Here is a 27,848-nt window from a genome sequence, read left to right on the forward strand (position 1 = left end):
TAAGTCCCAATACGCCCCAGTTACGCCCTTTTTTTATCATATAATTTTATATTTGCCCTAAAAAATATGGCGTCTCCGCTACTTCCGGCATTGGCGGAACTGCTTTCGTGTACACAAACCCTATGTGACCCTGACACGTATTAAGTCAGCCACGTAAACGCCGCAGGGGCGTGCCGGGAAGTGTAGTTCGGCTGAGTGCTGAGTGGCTGTGGTCTGCGGCTCCAGCAAAGTGCGGAAAACTACAACTCCCAGCAGGCAACGCGGCGCCTCCAGCATCACCGGGAAAGATGTCGGGGAAAGTGAAGGTTCGAGCGGCTGCCAATGCCGAGTCCATGTCAGGAGCCGTGTCCGTGAATGAGAGAATCCTGAGAGACTGCCATAACCTGTACACTGAGCCTGACAATGGTGAGACCCCCTCCCCCCCTCATCTATATACAATGTACAGCCTGACAATGGTGAGACCCCCCCCCCCCCCCCATCTATATACAATGTACAGCCTGACAATGGTGAGACCCCCCCCCCCCATCTATATACAATGTACAGCCTGACAATGGTGAGACCCCCCCCCCATCTATATACAATGTACAGCCTGACAATGGTGAGACCCCCCCCATCTATATACAATGTACAGCCTGACAATGGTGAGACCCCCTCCATCTATATACAATGTACAGCCTGACAATAGTGAGACCCCCCCCCCTCATCTATATACAATGTACAGCCTGACAATGGTGAGACCCCCTCCATCTATATACAATGTACAGCCTGACAATGGTGAGACCCCCTCCATCTATATACAATGTACAGCCTGACAATGGTGAGACCCCCTCCCATCTATATACAATGTACAGCCTGACAATGGTGAGACCCCCTCCCATCTATATACAATGTACAGCCTGACAATGGTGAGACCCCCCCCCCATCTATATACAATGTACAGCCTGACAATAGTGAGACCCCCTCCCCCTCATACATATACAGTGTACAGCCTGACAATGGTGAGACCCCCTCCCCCCATCTATATACAATGTACAGCCTGACAATGGTGAGACCCCCTCCCCCCATCTATATACAATGTACAGCCTGACAATGGTGAGACCCCCCCCCATCTATATACAATGTACAGCCTGACAATGGTGAGACCCCCTCCCCCTCATACATATACAATGTACAGCCTGACAATGGTGAGACACCCCCCCCCCCCCATCTATATACAATGTACAGCCTGACAATGGTGAGACCCCCTCCTCCCATCTATATACAATGTACAGCCTGACAATGGTGAGACCCCCTCCCCCCATCTATATACAATGTACAGCCTGACAATGGTGACACCATCTTTCTCTGCAGGTCTCATCTCTCTGGCCGCTCACCTGGGTGTCACCTTCCTTCCTCCCCGTAAGAAGATCACGGTGATGTTGATGGGAAATCATTCTGCCGGGAAGAGCAGCTTCATTAACTGGTGAGAGGTGAAATCCTGAGTGCTGGGACTTGTAGTCCACCTGTTACTAGGGGATGAGGCACTGTGACGTCCTCTAGTGGTAGGAATGTTAGTCTCCATCAGGAAAGCTTAGAGGGAGGGGCCATGACAACTGTTTATGATACACAAAACTTTATCAAACTCCATGTCATCCTTTTACAGCTCATGTCTGCAATCTGATGGATCCAGCTTGTGTGCTGTGAGTAGGTACAACCACAGGGGGCGCCATCATCCACCCTGGAAATGGCTGATTCATGGTAGAGACACGTCTGTGATGAGGAAATGCTGATCTGTGTCCTTCCATTGTTCAGGTACATCGAGGAGCATATCCAGAGGACGGGAGTCGCTATCGAGACACAGGGGTTCACCTTTATCACCAGTGGCCGCAAGAGAGAGACGCTGACTGTAAGTCCTAGGAGGGATCAGCGTTACCTAGCGACCTGTCATTACAGGACAGTGATTGGACGATTAGAGAATTCATATATTGGGAGTCACCTTTATTATATGATTCCAGAGCAGATGGGAGATGCATTGTACTGTTCTGAGGGAAATCCTGAAAACATGACCTGTTGGGGGTCCATGAGGACTGGAGTTGAGAAACACTGGAGTAAGCCAACATGTTCATTGTCATGCAGATCTCCCAAAACACAAATTCCTTTCTTTCCCCAATCTGTTTAATTCCGGGACTGAAATCGGGGTATACGGTATGTGGCCATCTCGCTCACCGTCTCCTCCTCTGCCGTGCCCTCTCGCTCACCTCCTCCTCCTCTGCCGAGCCCTCTCACTCGCCTCCTCCTCTGCCGGGCCCTCTCGCTCGCCGCCTCCTCCTCTTCTGCCGGGCCCTCTCGCTCGCCGCCTCCTCCTCCTCTGCCGGGCCCTCTCGCTCGCCTCCTCCTCTGCCGGGCCCTCTCGCTCGCCTCCTCCTCTGCCGGGCCCTCTCGCTCGCCTCCTCCTCTGCCGGGCCCTCTCGCTCGCCTCCTCCTCTGCCGGGCCCTCTCGCTCGCCGCCTCCTCTGCCGGGCCCTCTCGCTCGCCGCCGCCTCCTCCTCTGCCGGGCCCTCTCGCTCGCCGCCTCCTCCTCCTCTGCTGGGCCCTCTCGCTCGCCGCCTCCTCCTCCTCTGCTGGGCCCTCTCGCTCGCCGCCGCCTCCTCCTCCTCTGCCGGGCCCTCTCGCTCGCCTCCTCCTCCTCTGCCGGGCCCTCTCGCTCGCCTCCTCCTCCTCTGCCGGGCCCCCTCGCTTACTCCCTCTTCCTGCCGGCCCGCTTGTTCACTCATTCGCCCCCTCCTCTGTCAGCCCTTTGTAGTGTAAGAATTGAAGCTGAATGTGTCCCCAGCTGTTCCCTGGTTGATGCAGCTAAACGTCCTTAATTTTGCAGCTCATTATTACAGTCATTGAAGGGCCCCTTCCCTGAGGATACAAATCTTGTAATGGTTTCCTTAACAAATATTGCCAAAGTTCTTTAATCTGATCTCCAGAATGTAATAGGTGTGGCCCTCAGAAGACATTAACGTGGCCCCATGAAGAATAATTCCACCTAATTCAGTGCACTGCTTCATTTGAGTTGGCTGTATGTTTCAGGGTGTGTATCTTTCTGTTGGCCCGGCTTGTTCAATGTCTTCTGTTTATTTGCACAGGGAGATGCCACCCTTCACCTGTATCCTCACTTCAAACCTCTGCAGTCCTTCCAAGGTGAGAAGTCCCTTCCTATCAGTCCGCTGACCTTCTTCATTTCATTCCAGATAAAATGTGCTCTGTGACAGCGACTTGCTGAGCAGGTTTGTCTTCCTCGTCTTCCTTACATTTTCTGGCTTCTCTTCCTGGCAGGCGTTTCCGAATACCTCTGCACTGAGATCTCCACGTCACGCCAGAAGAAGTTCAGCCTCGTCACCTTTGTGGACACCCCGGGGCTGGTAGATGGAGACATGAAGTACCCCTTTGATGTGAATAACGCCCTCCTGTGGTTAGGTCAGTGAACAATGAAGGCCCGTTACAGGGTGCCATTAAAGCGTATAGCTGGGCAAAGTAAGAAAAAAAAAAAAGACATTCAGTACATTTCTGCAATACATTCACATTTCACCATACGTGTGTCTGTACTGATACCACAAGTACAGAAAAGGATCTGTTTATCCTGCCAGAATCGGACTAACTTCCTGTAGGCAGCTAATAAAATTGCTTCTGATGCATTGAAGTCAAACATGCTCTTGTTATCCATGATTGAGTTCTCCCTCCCCTCTCCTCCCTATTTCAGAAGAGGGGTGTTCTGCAGTCTAGCATGGGAGAACTCCGACTGGGCTGACAGCAATACTTGGGATTTCAGTGCAGCAGAGGCTTTCAGAGGAAGCAGGAAGTTGGGAGCACCTGGAGCATGTTAAAGGATAAGTTCACCTTTTGGACAAAAATTACTAGACATTTTTTTTTTTTTTTTGCAAGTAAAAAAATGTGCATTTATTATTTTTGTCCAAAGGAACCTGTAAAGCATGGTACCAGCAATCAGTAGATCGCTGATGCCATGCAGGTCTCCTGCAGACCTGGCAATATCTGCTTGCCGTAGGGGATGTATGGGGGTGTAGCGTTGTATGGGGTGTATGGGGGTGTATGGGTGTAGGGGGGTGTATGGGTTGTACGGTCAAGCAGATATTCTGATGGGAAGCTTCTATGAACTACCACAGCGCTGTTCATTGAAAACTACAAGCCACCAGCCGCTGAGGCTGTCAGGACTTGTAGGCACTCATTCACAGAACACTGTGAATGAATGACGCGGCCTTGTGGGTGCGGTTTTCAAATTTGACAGTACAGGGAGAAGTCGGGGGGCGGTGGACGCTGATGCGGCTATGGGAACATTTGATGTGCTCCGCTCTAAAAACCGGGGGGCAACATGTAACATGCACACAGCAGGTAAGTATAGACATGTTTGTTATTTTAAAAGAAAACATTTCCTTTACAATCGCTTTAAGCCTGCTATGCACGTTTTTTTGTAGTTTTTTTTTTTTTTTTTTTCTTCCAATCCAGCAGGCTGAATGAAAAAAAAAAAAAACGATCTGATTCCCCCATCCACCTTGTAACGGAACCGACCCCAGACTGCACTTGGGTACTTCCATTAGAATACTGCTTCCCCATCCGAACACCAACAGACACAGCCGACCATACAAGACTAGACGATACCAGTCTTAAAGTAAACCAGGAAGTAGACTAATTTAAACATCCCTGCTGAGCTGAGACTGTCATAAACGCCGCCCCAAACTACATAACTGACCTGATACCCAAATACTACCTTACCTGTGCCCTCCGCTCCTCACAGGACCTCCTGCTCTCTAGCTCCCTGGTCTCCTCCTCCCACGCCCGATTTGCAGGATTTCTCCAGGACCTCCCCCATCCTCTGGAATTCCCTACCCCAATCCATCAGACTGTCACCTACCCTCCTCGCCTTCAGGCGCACCCTGAAAACCCATCTCTTCAGGGAAGCCTACCCCACCCTCACCTAACATCTGACCTCCTCCACTCCTCCCACCACTTCATCCCCCACAGCCATTTCCTCCTGTACCACCTTCCCCTCCCTCCTAGATTGTAAGCTCGAAAGAGCAGGGCCCTCGAACCCCTCGTGTATTGTATTGTTACCGTCTTGTCTCATGTTCTGTCCCCCTTGCTACTGTACAGCGCTGAGCTAACCCTTTGGCGCTATATAAATCCTGTATAATAATAATAAAACAAAGGTCAAGATGCTTTTATCCAGCAGTGTATTTGAACAGAAGTCGATCAACAGAAGCAGATCAACTTCTGTTTTCCTGCAGTGGCCATACATGGATCAAAATTCGGTTAGTCCCTGCTGAACCAAATTTTTGATCTATCTATGTCCACCTTGAGATATGTAGGTGGCCCCAACAAGCTCCTTACTTTTGCAGGATGGAAGTTGGGGCCAGTCAGTGCAGCTCTATGGCAGACAACCTTGGTGTCTCCGGTCCAGCAGAGTACAATGTAAACTCTGAGAAGACAAAATAGATGTGCAGCTAGGTGTGTAGCTGGACTAGAACCACCCACAAGTTGTAGAACACATAATGGAGGAAAATATAACATTTTACATTAAAACTTGCATAAATAGAAACGAAAAAGAACTGATGTGTGTGTCTGTCCCTCAGGAGAGCTGTGTGACCTGGTGCTGGTTTTCTTTGACCCTATGGGTCAGGCGCTGTGTAAACGCACCCTGGACATTGTGGAGAAGATCAACGAAAAACACGGCGATAAGCTACGCTTCTACCTGAGCAAAGCGGATGACGCCGGAGGAGAGAGCGACCGCCAGGTATCAAAAAACGGTTCTACAAACTGTTATCGTAATGTTCAAATTTGGGCATATGCACACTGTGGGGGTTCTTTACTAAAACTGCATGGTACAGAATCTGGTGCAGCTCTGCATAGTATCCAATCGGCTTCCAGGTTTATGGCGGGAAAGATACTGGGATTTTAAATTTTTTTTTTTTTTTTATACTAATAATGGCGGCGATCAGCGACTAATGGCGGGACTGCGGCGGACATTCTGACACTGGGGGGGGAACTGATTTGGGGTCACTGACTTTCCCAGTGACACCATTACAGTGATCAGTGCAAGAATAAAACACTGACACTACTAATGGCACTGGGGAGGAAGGGGTTAACTTTTTTTTATTTATTGAAAGGGTTAACTGTGTGAGGGGAGTATGGAATAAAGATGAAGCGAGCGCTCTAAATCAGCCGCTGAAACACTCTAAGGAATCACTGGACCTTGTAACAAGAATAATGTATATATAGTGCAGCGCTATGATACTAATATAAAATATATGTGAATAAAAGTTCATAAAGTCCTTTACACAATAAAAGTGATCATGAACAAAACACATGTGAAGGTTTCCTCATCATCTAGGTGGCTGGAATCAAATAGAAGAAATGCGCATGTGTACAATGTTATCCAGATGATCGGTCAGATAAGCAGATCAGTAAGGCACATTGGTCATCCCCTTCAAGTAACGACATCAGCCTTGGGTGCAGCGATATACCTCCAGGTCCAGAGAGCCCTCATGCCCCAAGTGATAAGGTAGATAGAGATCCCTCTCCTGGTTATAGGTACCCCAAGAATTGGTTGCTGCAAATCTGGAACCCTCCAACAAGAGGGTCAAAAAAGGGAATGCCAATAGTGTAGTATGTTCAAAACTTTTATTGGGTCATTAAAATGCTAGCCAGGGTCACATGCATGTAACAAATACCGTCAGTGATCAGACAGACTGGTAAGTGAGAAATGAATAATACATGTACTAACCCGGCAAAAGGTAAAGGTGGAAGACCACCGGACCTCCTCGTGGTCCCAGTGGTCAGGAAGTCACACTCGCTACTGGCTCCTCCTGAGGCCTTTCGTGCTAGGGCACTTCATCAGAGGGTGGACGCCACTACACTGTGTGAGGGGAGTGTTTTACTAGGGGGCGGGGGTGTGTACTGCACTCTACGGCTCAGCATGTCAGGAGCTGACAGGGAACTGACAGAAAGCAGAGCTACCACAGCCCTGCTCTCTGTCAGTGATTGCCGCTAATCGGCGGGACATAGCCAGTAACAACCAGCTGTGACCCGGGGACTGACATCCGCGGCCGTGATCGGCGGGACAGGTAGGGAGGTGGCGCGCCTCGCGCATGCCCCCTACCTGTTTTGCAAACACATGTTTTAAAACGTGGTTTTGCCCAGCCGTGCCGCCCTGCCGCCGTATTTCTACAGTGGCTGGGTGGCATGTGGTTAAAGGAAAGATGTGTGTGTTTTTTTTTTTTTTTCGTGCATGAGAAAGAGGATGTCGTATGTGAAGGTTGAAATTTGTAGAATGTTATGAGACCTCTGGCAATGCATTCTGGTGTAGATTCCTGGATGCTGTATAGAGGTTGTCGGTGATGGCTAGGCAGTTTGAATCCAGCATGGGACCTCTCCACCCTTCCCTGGAGGAGGATCAGAGCAGGAAAGTATTGATATGTTATTGTAAAAAAAAAAAAAAAAAAAAGAACCTTCTTTACAACCACTTTAAGGCCCCCAAATACCTAAATCTACCTTAAGGTGCCCACCTGGCTGCTCGAATGACATAAGACACTTCCCATTGGCGGCGTCCTCTCCTAGCTCCATTCTAGAAGTTTGCGCCAGTGTGATGACATCACAGTGAGGGGCGGCAACCAGACTGATCTGCAGTGGGCTCAGACTGATCTGCAGTGGGCTCAGTAGTGCTGGATCGCCAATCTCTACTCCCAGAAGATACGCTGGCAAAGGTCTCACGGCGGCAGGCAGACTCAGGAGTAAAAACTGCTATGAAAGTTGCATTACTTTTTTTTTTTTTTTTTGGTATCAGTGGTTGCGGAGTGGGTGGGCAATATTTGTAGGGGGCAGAATTTCACAGACCCAGAAGAGGTGCTTACTATACTTCTTTGCAGAAAGTATTGCCTGGGCAGTGGGACAGGCAAGTATACTTCCTGCGAGGTGCTTTTGTTTCCGTTTTTGTTTTCTGGGGAGTTTTTAGGGTTCCTTTCCCCTTATCTTGGTCCTCTAGACCAGTGGTCGGCAAGCCGCTGCTCGCGAGCCACATGCGGCTCTTTACACACTTTGATGCGGCTCTTCTGTGTGCGGGCGCCCGCTCCCCTCCCTCCTCTCGGGCGGCCGCCCCAAAAGTCAGGACTCTGCAGCTAGCCCAGCAATGGGCAAACTACGGCCCGCGGAGCGTGGCAAGCATTGGCTGTCAGGATGTAGGCGGGGCAGCGTGACAAACTCCTCTCCTCTCACAGTCCGCCCTGAAGACCGGAACGGCGCGGGAACACGGCGAGAAGAACGCGCGGAGCAAAGGTAAGTGAATTGACACAATATGGGGAATGAATTACTATAGGGGGGATGAATTACTATATGGGGGATGAATTACTATGTGGGGGATGAATTACTATGTGGGGGATGAATTACTATGTGGGGGATGAATTACTAGGTGGGGGATGAATTACTATAGGGGGGATTATTATTATTATTATACAGTATTTATAAAGCGCCAATAGTTCGCTCAGCGCTGTACATTACAAAGGGGGACAGAACATGACAGAACAATACCAATACAATGCAAAACATGAGGGGATCGAGGGCCCTGCTCTTTCGAGCTTACAATCTAGGAGGGAGGGGGTGGTGGCACAGGAGGAGATAGCTGTGGGGGATGGAGTGGTAGGAAGAGTGGAGGAGGTCGGCAAGTTAGCAGGGGGTGGGGTAGGCTTCCCTGAAGAGATGGGTTTTCAGGGTGCGCCTAAAGGAGAGGAGAGTAGGTGATAATCTGATGGGTTGGGGCAGGGAGTTCCAGAGGATGGGTGACACCCTGGAGAAGTCCTGGAGGCGGGCATGGGAGGAGGAGACCAGGGAACTAGAGAGAAGGAGGTCTTGTGAGGAGCGGAGTGTGCGTGTTGGGCGGTACTTGGATATTAGGTCAGTGATGTAGTTCGGGGCAGTATGGTGGATGGCTTTGTACATCAGCGTTAGGATTTTGAATTTGATCCGTTGCACAATCGGAAGCCAGTGGAGGGATTGGCAGAGGGGGTGGCGGAGACAGAGCGGTTGGAAAGGTGAATGAGTCTGGCAGCCGTATTCAGGATGGACTGAAGCGGGGATGAATTACTATATGGGGGATGAATTACTATAGGGGGGATGAATTACTATAGGGGGGATGAATTACTATAGGGGGGATGAATTACTATAGGGGGGATGAATTACTATATGGGGGATGTATTTTCAGTCTTAAAAATGTGGCTCTCAAAATAAATTTCAATCGTGGTTTTGGCGAGATTTGGCTCAGTTGAAAAAAAAGGTTGCCCACCACTGACCTAGACCACAGATGCATTTTGTTTTTGTTACTTTTGTCTTCCAGAGGGTGTTGATGCAGATTGTACAGGAGTTGTGTAAGCGACCCGGGCTGAACAAATGCGGCTTCGACATGCCAACGATTTACATCCCCAACCCCAACAAGGTGAGGAGCCGCTGCATGACGATGTGTCAGTCACCCAAGTGCCGGCCAGCATTAGCACTGATCCTAATTCTGCTGTTGTGTACTTTTTGATTTTTTTTTTTTTCCCACAAGCAAACAAATCAAAGAATTCTGGAAATATATTTGCCCTGCAGATTCATTTTCATTGTCAGGAGGACAGCTTACCAATGACACGCATGGAGTATTGCCAGTCTTTCATCCATACAGCATAGGCCTGTCTAGCTGGGCAGTAAACCTCACTTTTCTCTGCTACAGTTAGGAACTACACGGCATCTGAGCACCACAAACCAAAAACGCTACTGAATTAGGTTTTTGATAATCAAAGCAAACTCTGCCATCATCCCATGTCTTCATGCTTTATTTTGCTGAGAAATCACTTTGAAAAACACCCCCTGGCCTTGGCCATCTTGAGTAAGGGCAGATAATTCATGTAGTATTTACTTCCTGGAATCCATTTGCCTTTATCTCAGGCATCAAGGCAGGAGGGTGTGCTTGGCTGAGAAAAAACCCTTCTCCCAACCCCCCCATCCGAAGACACCTGGGATGTATGACATCATTTGTCTAGGCCTGGAAACTAGGAAGTAACTAAAGGAATGTGGAATAGATAAAAAAAAAAGGAAATATAAAATGCATTCCTATCTATTTACTAATAATATATATTATAATTACTTGCGAGCCTCTGAGGTATGAGATGGTAATTAAATATATAGGTCAGCAGGCATCTAGTCACATCCTCATATAAATGTTTTGTAGTAATATACAGTAAAATGATTGTTGCCGGTCCCTAAATGTGAGATATGAATACTTCCAGAAATAATGAACAATCCAAGTCAACTTATTACAACTTCAAAATAAATCAATAATAGAATGTGATATTGATTTATTTTGAAGTTGTAATAAGTTGACTTGGATTGTTCATTATTTCTGGAAGTATTCATATCTCACATTTAGGGCGCGGCAATAATCGATTTACTGTATATACCGATCTATTTACTATTGCTAACAGCATAAGGATTCAAGATTAGTCAGTTTTGATTGAAAGAGTGAATTTCTACTTTAAAGTGGTTGTAAACCTCAGACATAAAATATGAACAAAGCACATCCCTCTATAATGTGTAATTGTCTCAATCCAGAGCACTACGTGTAATTTCTGACTGCCGCCTCCTTCCTCTACTATCAGCATGAATCACTTCTGACACGTTTTCCTGAAATGGTGATAGGGAGGCAGCCTCTGCTCTGTTCCTGTGGAGGGTGGGGGGGAGGGTCGTCCATTCCCTCCAATCAGCTCTCAGAGCTCCCCCTCACTGATCTGTGCAGTGTGTAATTTCAGCTCTCTGCCCCCCTTTTTCTGAAATCTCAGACAAGCTTTAAAAAATTTAGCATTTTGCACGGCCGTAGAGAAGACTGCAGATAGACAGGTACAACTTTGTTTCATCTCTGTGTATCACCTGATTATCTCTGTATCACCTGAGGCCAGCCACTTCACTGGGTATATGTAATGGATTACAACCATTTTTTAATTTTTTTTTTTTTTTTTGCATTTATTTGTATTTCAATGTTTATATTAACCTCTTCACGCTGGCTGAACGCAAATGTGCAGCCTCACGGCGTCTGGGCCTAGACGCCCAGCGGCCGCACATTTGCATTCTATTAAAAAGGACATATGTGTCGAGAGAGCGTGCCCTGCGTCCTCCCAGCACACATGTCCGGTACTCACGGAAAGGTCCTGATCTCCTCTTTCGATCGGGACCTTTCCTGATGATGTGACCATCGTGACGGGTTTAGGGTCACATGACCCTAAACCCCGTCCCGGCTTCTGAAACTCTTAAAGGGCCAGGAGGCGCTGGAGTAAAGGGGTTAATTTATAAACCATTTAAGACAGGAGAAACAAAACACGCCCACGCAGGGGCTATCAACTGCACATAAAAAAGAAAATAAAAAAAAAACAGTGCTCTAACACCAACAGAGCAAAAGGTGCGCCCATGCAGGGACTATCAATGGCACATAAATGACAAAAGCATCAGTATAACACCGACAATAACTCAACCGAAAGGCAGCTATCCACCGTCGCACCAAAAACAAACAAATAGAAAAGGAAAGAAGAGTACAAAAGGAAAAAGATAACAAGACCATGAACAGGGGTCCGAGATTTTAAGTGTTTTTATCTAGTTGTTCCTATATTGCATCCGTCCACACAACTCCATTCTGTCTATAATCTGCAGATCCTGGAACAAACCTGCCTGGGATGCTGGAACACACTTCTTGCTGCCTCTCAAATGCAGAGATACTGATATAAAAAAAAAATGGCAGCACTATCGGATTCAAAAGAATTGGATGTTTATGTGCAAATTTATACTTGTGAGCCACTATGGTTCAAATCATTAATTGTGGTTTGCTGACACTATTCACATCCTCATTATGTGTGTCCTTACCAGGGTGGATTTGATTTAAATCAAACTGATTTAAATCACAATTTAAATCACTAGTCAGTAAGGCTTGATGTAAATCCTAGTTTTCTACATAAAGACTCATTCTTGCTGGTATAACTGTAATATACAAGTAGATGAAGATTTTTAGAACAACTTTTCATATTAGTTTTTTTATCCCCAGTTTAATAGGTTAATCATTCATATTTGGACAACTTTTCTGTTGTACTTAGGAAGGAGAGAAATAATCATTATCTTAATAATAACAATTTAAATAGATTTATTCATCTGAAACAATAACATTCCAGCATATGTGATTTGCTTAAACATCCATGTTTGTTAACTAATTTGGCTAAACAAAATATATATATTTTAAGAAACTCAGACTGTCAGCCCCTCCCTCCTCACACTGTCAGCCCCTCCCTCCTCACACTGTCAGCCCCGTCCTCCTCACACTGTCAGCCCCGTCCTCCTCACACTGTCAGCCCCGTCCTCCTCACACTGTCAGCCCCTCCCTCCTCACACTGTCAGCCCCTCCCTCCTCACACTGTCAGCCCCGTCCTCCTCACACTGTCAGCCCCTCCCTCCTCACACTTAGTCTCACTTTCTTCTTGTGCAGATCTATTCCACTCCAAACAATCAGAAAAATATTGTTTCTATTCACTGAACTTCTTGCACCTTGGCACTGAAGGGGTTGATTCTGTATTCATAGGTTTGTAGAAGTTAGGATGAAGGTCTTTTTCTTAACTCTGTTCATGTTATAACATTTTTGCTGTGAAGAAGAGGCATGTGATCTCCGCTGAGTCAAATTCAGTTTTGAGAACTGCAAAAGTAAACCGAACATCTGTGATAATATCTTGTAGGCAGAGAAACTGCCCAATAATCTTACAAAAACCTCTGGAAGAGCGTGACATTGTGAATGGATTCATGGAATTTATTTACCAAACAAATTAAACATATACAGCCTTATTCTACATAATTAAAAAACTAATCTTTATTTCATAATGGAATAACCTTTGGATGGTAATCTATTTTCCTCAAAAAGCATTTTATTTAAAAAAAATCCGATTTAAATAAAAAAAAATCCGATTTTTTTTTTTTTTTTTTTTTTTTTTTTGTTTTTTTTTCCTTAAATCATTGATTTTTATCTACCCTGGTTTATACTATAAATACTCAAATGTCACGCTCCAAATAAATATTAAATCATAAATTATATTCTCGTGATGATAAAACCTCTTATTACTTAAAATATTCAGAAATAATTCATATGTGCCATGTGATTATACTTAATGGTGATTAACTCAAAATGAACAAGAAATTAAATATCTAAAAATATATATTTTAGTGACAATATTAATCATTTCTAAATCTGTAAATTTGTAATATTGTCTGAATATTTTAAGTAATAGGTTTTTTATCACGAGAATGTAATTTATGATTTAATATTTATATGGAGCGCAACATTTTTTTGAGTATTTATAATTGGATGTTTGTGTTGTTGATACAGGAAGCAGAGAGAGATGATTCTTTGGCTTCCCCAGCAGCGTCCTCACAGCTAGATCCTGGGGGTTCGCTGCTGGAATACATTGCTAGAGCCCCCCATGGTCACAATGGAATACTGATATGGTCCCCGAGGCTCCCGCGTTAATAAAACATTCCTGTCTCTCCAGTCAAGCCGCTGTGTAAATCAGATCGAAGATGTGTGTAAAACCATAGAGAAGACCATCACCCAGACAGTCCAGACTACACTGAACACGCTCGGCAGGGACTGCCAGAAGATGACGGAGAGCATCGAGAACGCCCTACAGGAAGATGAGTGAGTATATGGCAAAGGATAACCTTGTATTAGATATTATTATACAGTATTTATAAAGCGCCAATAGTTCGCTCAGCGCTGTACATTACAAAGGGGGACAGAACATGTGACAGAACAATACCAATACAATGCAAAACATGAGGGGATTGAGGGCCCTGCTCTTCGGAGCTTACAATCTAGGAGGGAGGGGATAGTGGTACAGGAGGAAATAGCTGTGGGGGATGGGGTGGTAGGAAGAGTGGAGGAGGTCGGCAGGTTAGCAGGGGGTGGGGTAGGCTTCCCTGAAGAGATGGGTTTTCAGGGTGCGCCTAAAGGAGAGGAGAGTAGGTGATATCCTGATGGGTTGGGGCAGGGAGTTCCAGAGGATGGGTGACACCCTGGAGAAGTTCTGGAGGCGGGCATGGGAGGAGGAGACCAGGGAACTAGAGAGAAGGAGGTCTTGTGAGGAGCGGAGTGTGCGTGTTGGGTGGTACTTGGATATTAGGTCGGTGATGTAGTTCGGGGCAGTATGGTGGACGTCTTTGTACGTCAGTGTTAGGATTTTGAATTTGATCCGTTGTGCAATCGGAAGCCAGTGGAGGGATTGGCAGAGGGGGGTGGAGGACACTGATTGGAGGGATTGGCAGAGGGGGGTTGAGGACACTGATTGGAAGTCAGTGGAGGGATTGGCAGAGGGGGGTGGCGGAGACGGAGCGGTTGGAAAGGTGAATGAGTCTGGCAGCTGTATTCAGGATGGACTGAAGCGGGGATAGCCAGCGGCGAGGCAGGCCAGTGAGGAGGGAGTTGCAGTAGTCGAGTCGTGATATGATGAGGGAGTGGATGAGCTGTTTAGTGGTTTCTGGGGTTAGGAACGTGCGGATTTTGGCGATGTTGCGGAGGTGGAGTCGCACGAGTTTGTTAAAGATTGGACTTGGGGCTGGAAGGATAGGTTGGAATCCAGAATGACACCAAGTACTCTGGCCTGCGGGGCGGGTTTGATGGTGGCGTTGTTGGATGTGATGGATAAGTCGATGGGGGGTGGTGTCTGGGCTGGGGGAAAGACAAGAAAAATATTGGATCGGAGAGCCATGTCCCAGAATCCTTTGCAGAGCAATGTGTACAGCGAGGAGCCATTGTCACTCCAAGTTTGTCCGTTGTGAGTTTCTTGTGATGGTTACGATCGTGCTTCTCATTTACAGCCAGACGGTCTGGAGGAACCGGCGCTCCCGGGTTCGGGGATGTCTCTTCGGTCTCTCTGGTTTTATTCTCCCACTTTTCCTCTTTGCTTCTGCCCTGTTTGGATCCATCCCAAAGCCTGTCTGGGTCGGGTTGTTGGGCACCTCAGGAGCTGAAACCCTGGCAGTATACCTGGTAAGGAGGGGAATGTGGCCGGGCTCTCAGGGGGGGGCTGTTTATTGAAGACAGATATCAGGACTGTGACGCGAGTCACTTTGGGTGGGGGGCCCATGGAACACAGCTCACTTTGGAGAGGTGGGGAGACCCCTGTCTCAGTTCCCCATATCCCTCTTATGTGTAAATTACCCTGTGCCCGTTAGGGGTACAGGGTGATCTGTCCTAATATTGGGGGGGCTTTGTCTCAGACTGTATTATAACCTTTTTGAAATATATAAACAAATACAAATAAATAAATGAATATAATAAAATCAAAACACTTAAATATGAAAATAAAAATCAAATTGAATTGAAAAATAAAATAAAAAAGTAAATAAATAAATAAAAAAGTCCAATGCAAAGTGTCCCAAAGAGTCCCAATATAAACAAAAATTAGTGTCAAACAGAATTAGTGTCCAAAAATTGTCCAAATATCCAAATTTAATTCATCCAGTCATAAGAAATTCCTTTTTCATCCCATAATACCTCGAGAAAAACAAATTCAGAAATCTAGTGCATTACCTTAATACATAATATATTCTCTCCGTGCAAACACAAAAATGTGCAAACACTATATATATGTGTATCTCTTCCGTGCACATGTGAATAAACTGTGACCACTCAGTGAACACTGCAACACTGTGTATCCACCAGCACCAATAGTATTAGATACTATTACCCTCTGTATCCATATGAGATCTTCTAAATGCTCCAATGAAAATATTCCAAGGTCCTCAAAAGACAAGAAGGGTCTCAAGGCTCATGTTCAAGATGTAATAAAAAAGATTTATTAAGAACTTACATTAAAATTTCCATATTCCGGCTTCCAACATGCTTCCTATGTGAGTCCTAACAAACAAATGCGATTTGCCATTAGGACTCACATAGGAAGCATGTTGGAAGCCGGAATATGGAAATTTTAATGTAAGTTCTTAATAAATCTTTTTTATTACATCTTGAACATGAGCCTTGAGACCCTTCTTGTCTTTTGAGGACCTTGGAATATTTTCATTGGAGCATTTAGAAGATCTCATATGGATACAGAGGGTAATAGTATCTAATACTATTGGTGCTGGTGGATACACAGTGTTGCAGTGTTCACTGAGTGGTCACAGTTTATTCACATGTGCACGGAAGAGATACACATATATATAGTGTTTGCACATTTTTGTGTTTGCACGGAGAGAATATATTATGTATTAAGGTAATGCACTAGATTTCTGAATTTGTTTTTCTCGAGGTATTATGGGATGAAAAAGGAATTTCTTATGACTGGATGAATTAAATTTGGATATTTGGACAATTTTTGGACACTAATTCTGTTTGACACTAATTTTTGTTTATATTGGGACTCTTTGGGACACTTTGCATTGGACTTTTTTATTTATTTATTTACTTTTTTATTTTATTTTTCAATTCAATTTGATTTTTATTTTCATATTTAAGTGTTTTGATTTTATTATATTCATTTATTTATTTGTATTTGTTTATATATTTCAAAAAGGTTATAATACTGTGTTGCTTTCTGGGGAGAAAGCGTGACTTTTTGAGGGGTTTTGGGGTTAGGTGATACACTTATTTAATTTGTCTCAGACTGTGTAGACATGTTTAGGAGATAGGTGGGGTGGAGGGTGTTGATTGTTTAATGTCATGTGGCTGCATCCCATTGTTCTATTGTTTGTCTGGTTTGGGAGCAAACTATTATGGGATGTATGTGTTTATGTGTATTAGCTTAGTGGGGGGTGTCTCCAGCCGCCCTCCCTCCTGATCGGACTGTCTGCTGGTGTGAAGTTTGAATACCTGTGTGTCTCTTGTTACTAAATGTAGATTGCCCACCCTGTGACATTATGCAGGGAGGGGGGATTGTCCCCTGAGTGTATATATCTTGTACCTGTGTTCTAATAAAGTTGTCTACCTCCTGGTTTACTTCAAGACTGGTGTCCTCTAGTCTTTTATGGTCTACTATGGTGTCTGTTGTCGGTATTCAGACTGGGAAGTGGTATTTTAACGTAAGTACTCAAGCGCAGTCTGGGTCGGTTCCGTTACGACCATGACCCTTTGTATGACCATTTAGGTGTTCTGTATTATATATTAGGGCTTTGCAGCTGTACAATTCTGCAGTCACCAGAATAAATTCGGTTTACCAAAATGACTTTTGGCTATGCACGCCTTTTTTTTGTATAGTAAGATTGGAAATAATTAATCTTTCAGCACAGAGACAACACAGTCATGTAAGCCAGTATAAAACCACAATAAATAAATCCGGCATACAAGATTTTTTGTGCAAATACATACTATATTGCCAAAAGTATTGGTCGGCCTGCCTTTCTACGCACATGAACTTTAATGGCCCCCCAGTCTTAGTCCGTAGGGTTCAATATTGAGTTGGCCCCGCCCTTTGCAGCTATAACAGCTTCAACTCTTCTGGGAAGGCCGTCCACAAGGTTTAGGAGGGTGTCTATGGGAAGGTTGAACCATTCTTCCAGAAGCACATTTGTCAGGTCAGGCACTGATGTCGGGGGAGGAGGCCTGGCTCGCAGTCTCCGCTCTAATTCATCCCAAAGGTGTTCTATGGGGTTGAGGTCAGGACTCTGTGCAGGCCAGTCAAGTTCCTCCACCCCAACCTGGCTCCTCCATGTCTTTTTGGACCTTGCTTTGTGCACTGGTGTGCAGTCATATTGGAACAGGAAGGGGCCATCCCCAAACTCTTCCCACAAAGTTGGGGGCATGAAATTGTCCAAAATGTTCACTGGAACTAGGGGGCCAAGTCCAACCCCTGAAAAACAACCCCACACCATAATCCCCCTCCACCAAATTTTACACTTGGCACAATGCAGTCAGGTCAGTACCATTCTCCTGGCAACCGCCAAACCCAGACACGTCCATCGGATTGCCAGACAGAGAAGTGTGATTGGTCACTCCAGAGAACACATCTCCACTGCTCTAGAGTCCAGTGGCGGTGTGCTTTACACTACGGCATCCGACGCTTTGCATTGCACTTGGTGATGGAAGGCTTGGATGCAGCTGCTCGGCCATGGAAACCCATTCCATGAAGCTCTCTACACACTGTTGTTGGGCTCATCTGAAGGCCACACCAAGTTTGGAGGTCTTTAGCTATTGACTCTGCAGACAGTTGGTGACTTCTGCGCACTGTGCGCTTCAGCATGCGCTGACCCCGCCCTGTCATGTGACGTGGCCTACCACTTGGTGGCTGAGTGGCTGTTGTTCCCAGTTGCTTCCACTTTGTTATAATCCCACTAACAGTTGAGCGTGGAATATTTAGTAGCCAGGAAATGTCACGGATGGACTTATTGCCCAGGTGGCCACCTATCACGGGACCACGCTTGGAGTCACTGAGCTCCTGAGAGCGACCCATTCTTTCACCAATGTTTGTAGAAGCAGTCTGCATGCCTAGGGGCTTGATTGTATACACCTGTGTCCATGGAGGGGATTGGAACACCTGAATCACATGATATGGAGGTGATTGGAACACCTGAATCACATGATTTGGAGGGCCGGCCCAATCCTTTTGGCAATATAGTGTATGTCTTATGCAAATACAGTCCTTATGTTGTGCAAATCCTTTCACAGTGCAGTCGAGCCTCCCAATGGCTCATTCCTAGGAGTATAACAATAAAGATAGTGTCCAAGCACAGGACCTCCGCAGCGTGAATCAGTGTGCACCATATGCAGGTATTCAGACAGACACAAATGTACTACCCCAGATATAACCCCAACACTCATCCAGGGGCAGACTGACCATTTGGAAACTCGGGCACTGCCCAAGGGCCCAGGGTCAGTAGAGGGCCCCATGAGATGCCCCTGGTACCTTTTTCATAGTCTTTTTTTGAGTTTGGGCAAGTGCACAGGGGCCCCATGATCCCCTATTGCCTGGGGGCCCCAGGAGTTGTCAGTCCGCCCCTGCACTCACTACACGGAGGTGACCAGTTATGTGCAGTATTGGTCACTGTTATTAAATCCAGTACTGGTCTCCTTGCTCCTTAGGCTTTGGCCTATGTCCCTTCAATAAATATCCAAAGCAGAGATGGAGGGATCATAGTGTGACACCATTTATTACAAAGTAAGTGAAACCATGATGTAAAATCGCTCACAAATCTCTTGCTACATCCAGTACCAAGTATAAACACTCAATATTGTACAAGACAAGCACACCACTAGTTCCAATCTGCATGAACCCACCTCCTCTGCGCATGTCGACGTCACCATGCATTAACCTCGCCCTACGCGTTTTGCAACAAAGGCTTCCTAAGGGGGGACACTTCTCCAAGTGCTACTGATCTCCTACAGCTCTGCAGATCTTCGAGTGCACATTATTTCCTGTGTATGTTTCATGGGTCTCGTTCTTCCTCCTATTTGCAGTCTCCCTTCGAAACCATCTGGTCCTTGGTGCCGGAAGACTACATGCTTTATACTTTCCTGACTCTCGCACTGCTGGCCGTCCTGTTCCTGCTGTTGGCCCAGAGGTGCTTCAGGTAAGCTGATCTGAGCTGCCATTCTTGTTTTCTAAGGTGTCTGCTCTGGGGCTCCTAAACTGCCCATCGATGGATTGAAATCGTCTGGCTCAGCAGGGACTGGACGAATTCTATGGCCATTCCGGTTCGTGAGAAGTTGAACTAATGACAAAATTCTCACGTGTGGGCTTGTTGGAAAACTTTTGCTCAAACAGTGTATTTGAGGAGGAGTCCCCACTGCGTTGTATTCTGACAGCGGGGACTCCTTCTCAAATACATTGATTGAGCAAAAGTTTTCCAACAAGCCCACACGTGAGAATTTTGTAATTAGATCGACTTGTCACGAACCGGAATGGCCATAGATGGATCAAAATTCGGCCAGTCCCTGCTTCCTCTACCTCGCTTTTATGGATGTGGGAATCAATTCAGTTTTTTTTTTTTTTTTTTTTTTCTTCAATTAGCCCACTTCTGATTGGAAAAAAAAAAAAATTGACCGATGTATGTCCAGCTTTATTCTCATATTTGCTTAACTAATTAGTCACTGGCCTGGAACAGATGTGAATCCCATATATATATATATATATATATATATATATATATATATATATATATATATTACATTACATTACATTGAGTTTATATAGCGCCAAAGGGTTTGCTCAGCGCTGTACAATAGAGGGGGGGACAATACATGAAACATTACAGCAGCTACGAACAGCACACGATATATATCTCTATCTATCTATCTATCTGGGTCATTGGTTCATTAACCACTTGCCCTCCAGAGGATTCCCCCCCTTCCTGACCAGACCGGTTTTTACGGCGCTGCTTTACTTCAACTGACAATTGCGCAGTTATGCAACGCTGCACCCAAATGAAATTTACGTCTTTTTTTTTTTTTTTCCCCTCGAATAGAGCTTTCTTTTGGTAGGTATTTGATTGCCTGTGCGTTTTTATTTTTTGCGCTATAATAAAAAAAAAAAAGACAATTGGGAGAAAAAAACAATATTTTTGACTTTTTTGCTATTAACCCTGTCCTGTAAAAGAAAAATTTAAATCAAATTTCGTCATATATTTAGGGCAAAATGTATTCTGTGACATGTCTTTGCTAAAAAAAAAAAAAAAAAAATCCCAATACGTGTAAATTAATTGATTTCCGTGAAATTTATGGCATTTACAAGTGGCTGTATATATACTGGGAGTTTATTTTTTTTTATAATTTTATTTTTTACTAGAAATGGCAATCAGCGAATTATAGCGGGACTGCGGGGGGCATTCTGACACTGGGGGGGGGGGGGGCTGACTTGGTGTCAGACATCCCCAGTGACACCAATACAGTGATCATTGCTAATTAAAAAAACACTGACACTGTACTAATGGCACTGGGCAGGAAGGGGTTAACGTGGGGGCGATCAAAGGGTTAACTGTGTGCAGTTTTGCATACTGGGCTATGTTTGTGCTTCACACTGCTTTGCATGGCTGTGCTATGCAGAGCCATGCAAAGCAGTGTGCAGTAGCTGACAGGGGAGAGAACAGTTTTGTTTACAGGCCAGGGCCAGACTTGGAGAGCCTTGCACACTAATGTTCCCTCTACATTAACATTTTTCATAATCCAATTTTTTTTTTCTTTTAAACCTTCCTAGGACACGGCCGACTCTAAGCAAGAAACAGCGGCGATTCCTACAAGACCGCGATGCGTATATTGGTGAAGTGGTTGTTGAGAAAAAGGTGAGGCATCTTCCAAATTTTGCTTTTCTAATGCTCAAACAGATCCTGCAGTTTTGTTTCGAAATGTGCCTGCCATAGGACAGGGAAAAAAGGCTTGTTTACAACTAACAAGCATGTCCTACAGCTTTGCACAGAGCAGCCCCGATCCTCCTCTTCTCAGGTCTTCCACCAATGCTCCTGGCTCCTCCTACTCTGAGTAGTGCCCCCATAGCAAGCTGCTTGCCATGGGGGCACTGGTGCATGCTCGCTCCTGAGCTCTGATCTCTGTGTCCGTAAGACACAGCGGAGTGGGACTCGGCCCCACCCCCTCTCCCTCCTCACAGGCTGTGATTGATAGCAGCAGGAACCGGGTTCGTGCTGCTGCATCTCAGCCAATGAGGAGGAAGAGGGCTTGGACTTCCGTGAACATCACTGGACTGAGATCGGGTTTAGGTGAGGATTGGGGGGCAGCTGCTGCACACTCAAGATTTTTTTACCTTCATGCATACAAGTCTGCAGCTGTGTTTTGCAATGTTCGGGGTTCCCCTCTCTCACTTTTTTTTTTTATTCCTTCCCCTTTATAGAAACAACTGTATGAAGAGTATCTGAAGCAGAGTGTGGGTGAGCATGACATGAGCTGATTTCTGGAGAAGCCTGAGGACTGAGATAAACCCGCAACCAATCCTTCATCTGTCACCACTAACCTCTGTCCTATCACAGGGGCCGTCTGAGATTATTACACTCATCCACACTACGGCCACTCCTTCTGTTCCCTCCATTGTCCTTGTCTCCAGTTTCCGTACACCCCGACATTAGTTCACTCCAGTAAGGGCCTGTTCACACCAGATGCACGCGTTTTTAGCAGCTGCATTTTTGTAGCATTAAATCTGTGATGTGAAGGACCCTGTTCAGGTGTCATGAATGGGAAAACATAGGTCAGCAAACCTAAAATGCAGCATGTGCCATTTATTTTACCCCACACATGCAATGGTGTGAACAGGCTCTATAGAAAAACGAGACTTTCTCGTGTCTTGCAGCATTTTCCTACTCCATTAAGGGTCCTTTCACCCAGGCGTTCCGTATGTCCGGTTTTCATCTGTCTGTTTACGGATTAAAAAAACGGACATCCATGTATTTCTGTGGACTAGCGGATGTAAACAGATGATCATCTGTTTACATCCGTTAATGTCTGCATCTGTTAAAGCAGAGTTCCACCTAAAAGGGGAAGTTCCGCTTTAATGCTTTGTCCCCCCCACCCCGCTCCCCATTTATGATTGGCACCTTTGGGGAGCGGGTACCCGAATTTGACAGGTACCTGTTCCCAGTTCCGGTGTGATCGACTAGGTGATCGGAAGCGGAAGTTATCCCCTCTCCCTCCCCGTAGTCTTCTGCGACACGTAACAGGTCCCAGAAGACTATGCGGCTTCGCGCGCATGCGCAGTGGGCACCTGGATGTGCAGCTGCAAGCTGTCACAGCCGGGAGCCCACACTTACCCTAGGTTCACATCTGTGCGGGTGGTGCGGCTGCGGATCTGCACGAAAATCCGCAGCTGCACCACCCGCACAGAGAATTGTGGACCCGCAGGCGGGAGCTATTACTTCTAATGGCACACTAGCCGTACTGGGAACCTCGGCTGCGTTTTCCAAAGAAGTGCAGGGACTTCTTCCCTGCGTGTCACGGGCATGGGAGTCCATTCAAATGAATGGGCTCTGGTGCCCGTGCAAAACACGGCCGCATAGGTGTGAACTGGTTGTAAAAATGCCGGCACCAGGGAGAGAAGACGGCCGGTGAAACCAACCGTGGTGTGGACACTGCTTGACCAAGGGACAGGTAAGTGGCTGTATTTTACAAGTCAGCAGCTACAGTTTTGTAGCTGCGGACTTTTATTTATTTTTTTCAGCTGAACCTCCGTTTTCATATCAATTTTTTTCAACGGAAGAAAACCTTATTTTTTTCCGTTTTAAAAAAAAAGTATAAAAAGAAAAATGGATGTAAATGGATATGAAAAGGGAGGTAAAAAGTCCTAATCCGTTTAGCTATAATTTTGAAAACAAAAAACGTGACTGAACTGATGAAAAAGAGGACCGCCCATGTGAGAGGACCCTTAACCTCTTGGCGCCAGCCGAATGCAAATGTGCGGCCTCCCAGCGTCTGGGCCTAGACACCGAGCGGCCGCACATTTGCGTTCTATTAAAAAAAAAAAGTGCCCTGCGCGCTCCCAGCACACATGCCCGGCACTCACGGAAAGGTCCAGATCTCTTTTCGATTGGGACCTTTCCCGATCATGTGACGGCGTGTCACAGCAGTCACATGACCCTAAACCCCGCCCCGCCTCTCGGCTTCTGAAACCCTTAAAGGGCCGGGAGGCGCCGGCGCCAAGGGGTTATGCACACAAAGGCACAATGTTGTCTGGTGCGAACAAGGCTTAAGGGGTCTAGTCTACTTTTTCACTAGCAATTAACTACTGATAATTTTTATAAGCTAGAGTCTTGTGACATGGCAAATCTCAACACTCCTTGTTTACTTTGGTTAGAGACCAGGATGTATTCTGGTGCAGGAGGTTGTCACCCAACTCCTTGATGGGAGTACTAATTCCAGGGCAGAATGCTCTTTAACATCTTGCACAGTAAGATGTCTGACCTGGAACTAGGACTGGTTGTGGGAGCTGAGCATTTACATAGTGTTTGGAAGGAGCCTGACCTGAGCTAGAAACCAGCTTGTCATGATCTCTTTCTTTCAGTTATGGGCCTGAAACTCAAATGGCTTTTATAAAATTAATATGTGACAGGTGACTTCTGTTTACTGAACCTCTTCATGTGAGCAAAGTCCCACAAAGATCAGACCATCCCCATAGACCAGCCTTTCTCAACCATGGTTCTTCCAGAGGTTGTGGCTGTTTGACCTCCCATTTGATGGTGCCGGCATGACTCCATGGCCAACATTTGGCAGTCGGTGACATGACACCATTGCTCTTTTAGCTATCTAAGGCTGAAGACCATTGTAGAGAGAGGCTTCTTTACCACTGTCCACCAGTGGAAGGAGGCTTCTTTACCACTGTCCACCAGTGGAAGGAGCCTTCTTTACCACTGTCCGCCAGTGGAAGGAGCCTTCTTTACCACTGTCCGCCAGTGGAAGGAGCCTTGTTTACCGCTGTCCGCCAGTGCAAGGAGCCTTGTTTACCGCTGTCCGCCAGTGGAAGGAGCCTTGTTTACCGCTGTCCGCCAGTGGAAGGAGCCTTGTTTACCGCTGTCCGCCAGTGCAAGGAGCCTTGTTTACCGCTGTCCGCCAGTGCAAGGAGCCTTGTTTACCGCTGCCCGCCAGTGCAAGGAGCATTGTTTACCGCTGCCCGCCAGTGCAAGGAGCCTTGTTTACCGCTGCCCGCCAGTGCAAGGAGCCTTGTTTACCACTGCCCGCCAGTGCAAGGAGCCTTGTTTACCACTGCCCGCCAGTGCAAGGAGCCTTGTTTACCACTGCCCGCCAGTGCAAGGAGCCTTGTTTACCACTGCCCGCCAGTGCAAGGAGCCTTGTTTACCACTGCCCGCCAGAGCTTTTCCCACTGACCGCTAGGGTTGCACCGATACCGGTATCAGTGCCAATACTGAGCATTTGCATAAGTACTTGTGCAAATGCTCCATTACCTAAAACCAGTATCCTTGTGTGATTTTAGCCCATACAAAATGAATGGGCTAAGATCCCACTGCAAAGAATCGCATGTGATTTGACCAGGAATGTGTTGCGATTCCTGTCCGAATCACATGCGGTTTCCCTGCGGGTGCGGAGCAATTTGAGCCATACAAAATGAATGGCTGCAAATCAGACCGCACCTGCAGGGAAACTGCATTGGCAGGAATCACACCACATTCCCGTTGAAATCGCGTGCAATTCTTTGCAGTGCGATTTGAGCCAAAGATATCCGTAATTAGTATTGTTGTGTACTTGTACTCGCTGATGAGAAACTGGTATCAGTGCAACCCTGTAATGTAAGGGGCATTTTTCCCACTGACCACCAGTGTACTGGGAAATTCTTCCCACTGACCGCCAATGCAAGGGACATTCTTCCCACTGACCACCAATGTAAGGGGCATTCTTCCCACTGACCCCCAATGTAAGGGACATCCTTCCCGCTGACCCCCAATGTAAGGGACATCCTTCCCGCTGACCCCTAATGTAAGGGACATCCTTCCCGCTGACCCCCAATGTAAGGGACATCCTTCCCACTGACCCCCAATGTAAGGGGCATCCTTCCCACTGACCCCCAATGTAAGGGGCATCCTTCCCACTGACCCCCAATGTAAGGGGCATCCTTCCCACTGACCCCCAATGTAAGGGGCATCCTTCCCACTGACCCCCAATGTAAGGGGCATCCTTCCCACTGACCCCCAATGTAAGGGGCATCCTTCCCACTGACCCCCAATGTAAGGGGCATCCTTCCCACTGACCCCCAATGTAAGGGGCATCCTTCCCACTGACCCCCAATGTAAGGAGCATCCTTCCCACTGACCCCCAATGTAAGGAGCATTCTTCCCACTGACCACCAATGTAAGGGACATCCTTCCCACTGCCCCCCAATGTAAGGGACATCCTTCCCACTGCCCCCCAATGTAAGGGACATCCTTCCCACTGCCCCCCAATGTAAGGGACATCCTTCCCACTGCCCCCCAATGTAAGGGACATCCTTCCCACTGCCCCCCAATGTAAGGGACATCCTTCCCACTGCCCCCCAATGTAAGGGACATTCTTCCCACTGACCCCCATGTAAGGGAATTCTCACTGACCCCCATGTAAGGGGATTCTTCTCACTGACCCCCATGTAAGGGGATTCTTCTCACTGACCACCAATGTAAGGGGACAATGTAAAGAGGCTTTCTTCCCAGTAGGAATTTGTTTTAGCAGGGATTTCCCGAGACCTAAAAATTGTTTCAAGGGTTCCTTCATGGTAAAAAGGTTGGGAAATGCTGCTATAGACTGTTACAGACTTTGGTGCCACCCTAATAATGTATTCATTGTGAACTATGCACTCCCTGCTCTGTAGCTACTTTATAAGATGCATCTCTTACTACACAGTTTATATTTTTCATAAATATTTATATTTTCCTATGGTTGGATTACTACATATAGTAGCATTGAGCTGTGTGGTGTTTACATTTTATTCTGTTGTCTAACGCCAGCAATAAGATTCTTAACGGCCATTTTTTTTTTTTTTATAAATCCATGTCTACATCTGAGCAACTGGGAGACAAGATGCCCCCGCTGCAGTGCCTTTACTTTATTGTTACAAGCCTAGAATCACTGTGAATGTTACCTCTCGTCTTCCTAGAACTGCCAGTATTGTGTGTTGGTCAGTAGGGGGGGCAGTCTTGTTTACACTCCATCACTGTCCGGACATGTAAGTGTACCTGTCTATTGTATATCACAGTGGACTTTTTGTAGATTGGTACAGTTTACATCCTTTCGTTTTAAGAAGGAACTTGCGCTGTATTGCCTCTTGCCACAATCACTGGGTCCTCCTGGAGCAACAGGCTGCGTAGTTTGCAATATCGGCCTATATCGTATCAAGGTTGCCACTTTAAATGACAGGTACTCTTTCTAAACACCATTATGGAAAGTGAGCCTAGTAACGTTATGTTCATGTAGAGCTTTTGTATAAGACAATAAATAACTTATTTTCCGTTCTGGCTCGTCTGTGTTTTTATCGCAGTTTATGGTCTGCTGATGCAGGAAATGTTAACGATTCAAGGTTATGTAAACCCCAAAAATGAATGCAAGGGGTAATCTTCCCACTGACCCCCAATGTAAGGGGCATTCTTCCCACTGACCTCAAATGTAAGGGACATTCTTCCCACTGACCACCAATGTAAGGGGCATTCTTCCCACTGACCACCAATGTAAGGGGCATTCTTCCCACTGACCACCAATGTAAGGAACATTCTTCCCACTGACCACCAATGTAAGGGACATTCTTCCCACTGACCACCAATGTAAGGGGCATTCTTCCCACTGACCACCAATGTAAGGGACATTCTTCCCACTGACCACCAATGTAAGGAACATTCTTCCCACTGACCACCAATGTAAGGGGCATTCTTCCCACTGACCACCAATGTAAGGGGCATTCTTCCCACTGACCACCAATGTAAGGAACATTCTTCCCACTGACCACCAATGTAAGGGGCATTCTTCCCACTGACCACCAATGTAAGGAGCATTCTTCCCACTGACCACCAATGTAAGGGACATTCTTCCCACTGATCACCAATATAAGGAGCATTCTTCTCACTGACCTCCAATGTAAGGGACATTCTCCCACTGATCACCAATGTAAGGGACATTCTTCCCACTGACCTCCAATGTAAGGGACATTCTTCCCACTGACCACCAATGTAAGGGACATTCTTCCCACTGATCCCCAATGTAAGGGACATTCTCCCACTGATCACCAATGTAAGGGACATTCTTCCCACTGATCACCAATGTAAGGAGCATTCTTCCCACTGACCACCAATGTAAGGAGCATTCTTCCCACTGACCACCAATGTAAGGGACATTCTTCCCACTGATCACCAATGTAAGGAGC

The 27,848-nt window shown here is 46.3% G+C and overlaps 1 protein-coding gene across 1 annotated transcript; it reads left to right on the forward strand.

The window, feature by feature from the left end:
* The first annotated feature begins 188 nt into the window (after window positions 1-188).
* On the forward strand, window positions 189-26,946 carry LOC149457024 (uncharacterized). The gene is made up of 12 exons (XM_089684183.1): window positions 189-405; window positions 1,351-1,462; window positions 1,792-1,885; window positions 3,114-3,168; window positions 3,304-3,444; window positions 5,613-5,773; window positions 9,365-9,463; window positions 13,578-13,723; window positions 14,902-15,073; window positions 19,475-19,587; window positions 21,210-21,294; window positions 21,858-26,946. The coding sequence occupies exons 1-12, from the start codon at window positions 288-290 to the stop codon at window positions 21,912-21,914; spliced, it is 1,353 nt and encodes a 450-aa protein (XP_089540309.1). The 5' UTR covers window positions 189-287; the 3' UTR covers window positions 21,915-26,946.
* Window positions 26,947-27,848: the final 902 nt, after the last annotated feature.

The sequence above is a fragment of the Staurois parvus genome, unplaced genomic scaffold (assembly GCF_062004578.1).
Source record: "Staurois parvus isolate SC_StPar_1 unplaced genomic scaffold, SC_StPar_1.0 ptg000338l, whole genome shotgun sequence".
Lineage (NCBI taxonomy): Eukaryota > Metazoa > Chordata > Amphibia > Anura > Ranidae > Staurois > Staurois parvus.

Bases quoted from the DNA above. Each gene is read 5' to 3' on its own strand.
- LOC149457024 (XM_089684183.1), top strand. From the start codon at position 288: ATGTCGGGGAAAGTGAAGGTTCGAGCGGCTGCCAATGCCGAGTCCATG. The intron at 3,169-3,303 runs GTGAGAAGTCCC...TCTTCCTGGCAG, and splicing joins ACCTCTGCAGTCCTTCCAAG to GCGTTTCCGAATACCTCTGC. The intron at 13,724-14,901 runs GTGAGTATATGG...TCTCATTTACAG, and splicing joins AACGCCCTACAGGAAGATGA to CCAGACGGTCTGGAGGAACC.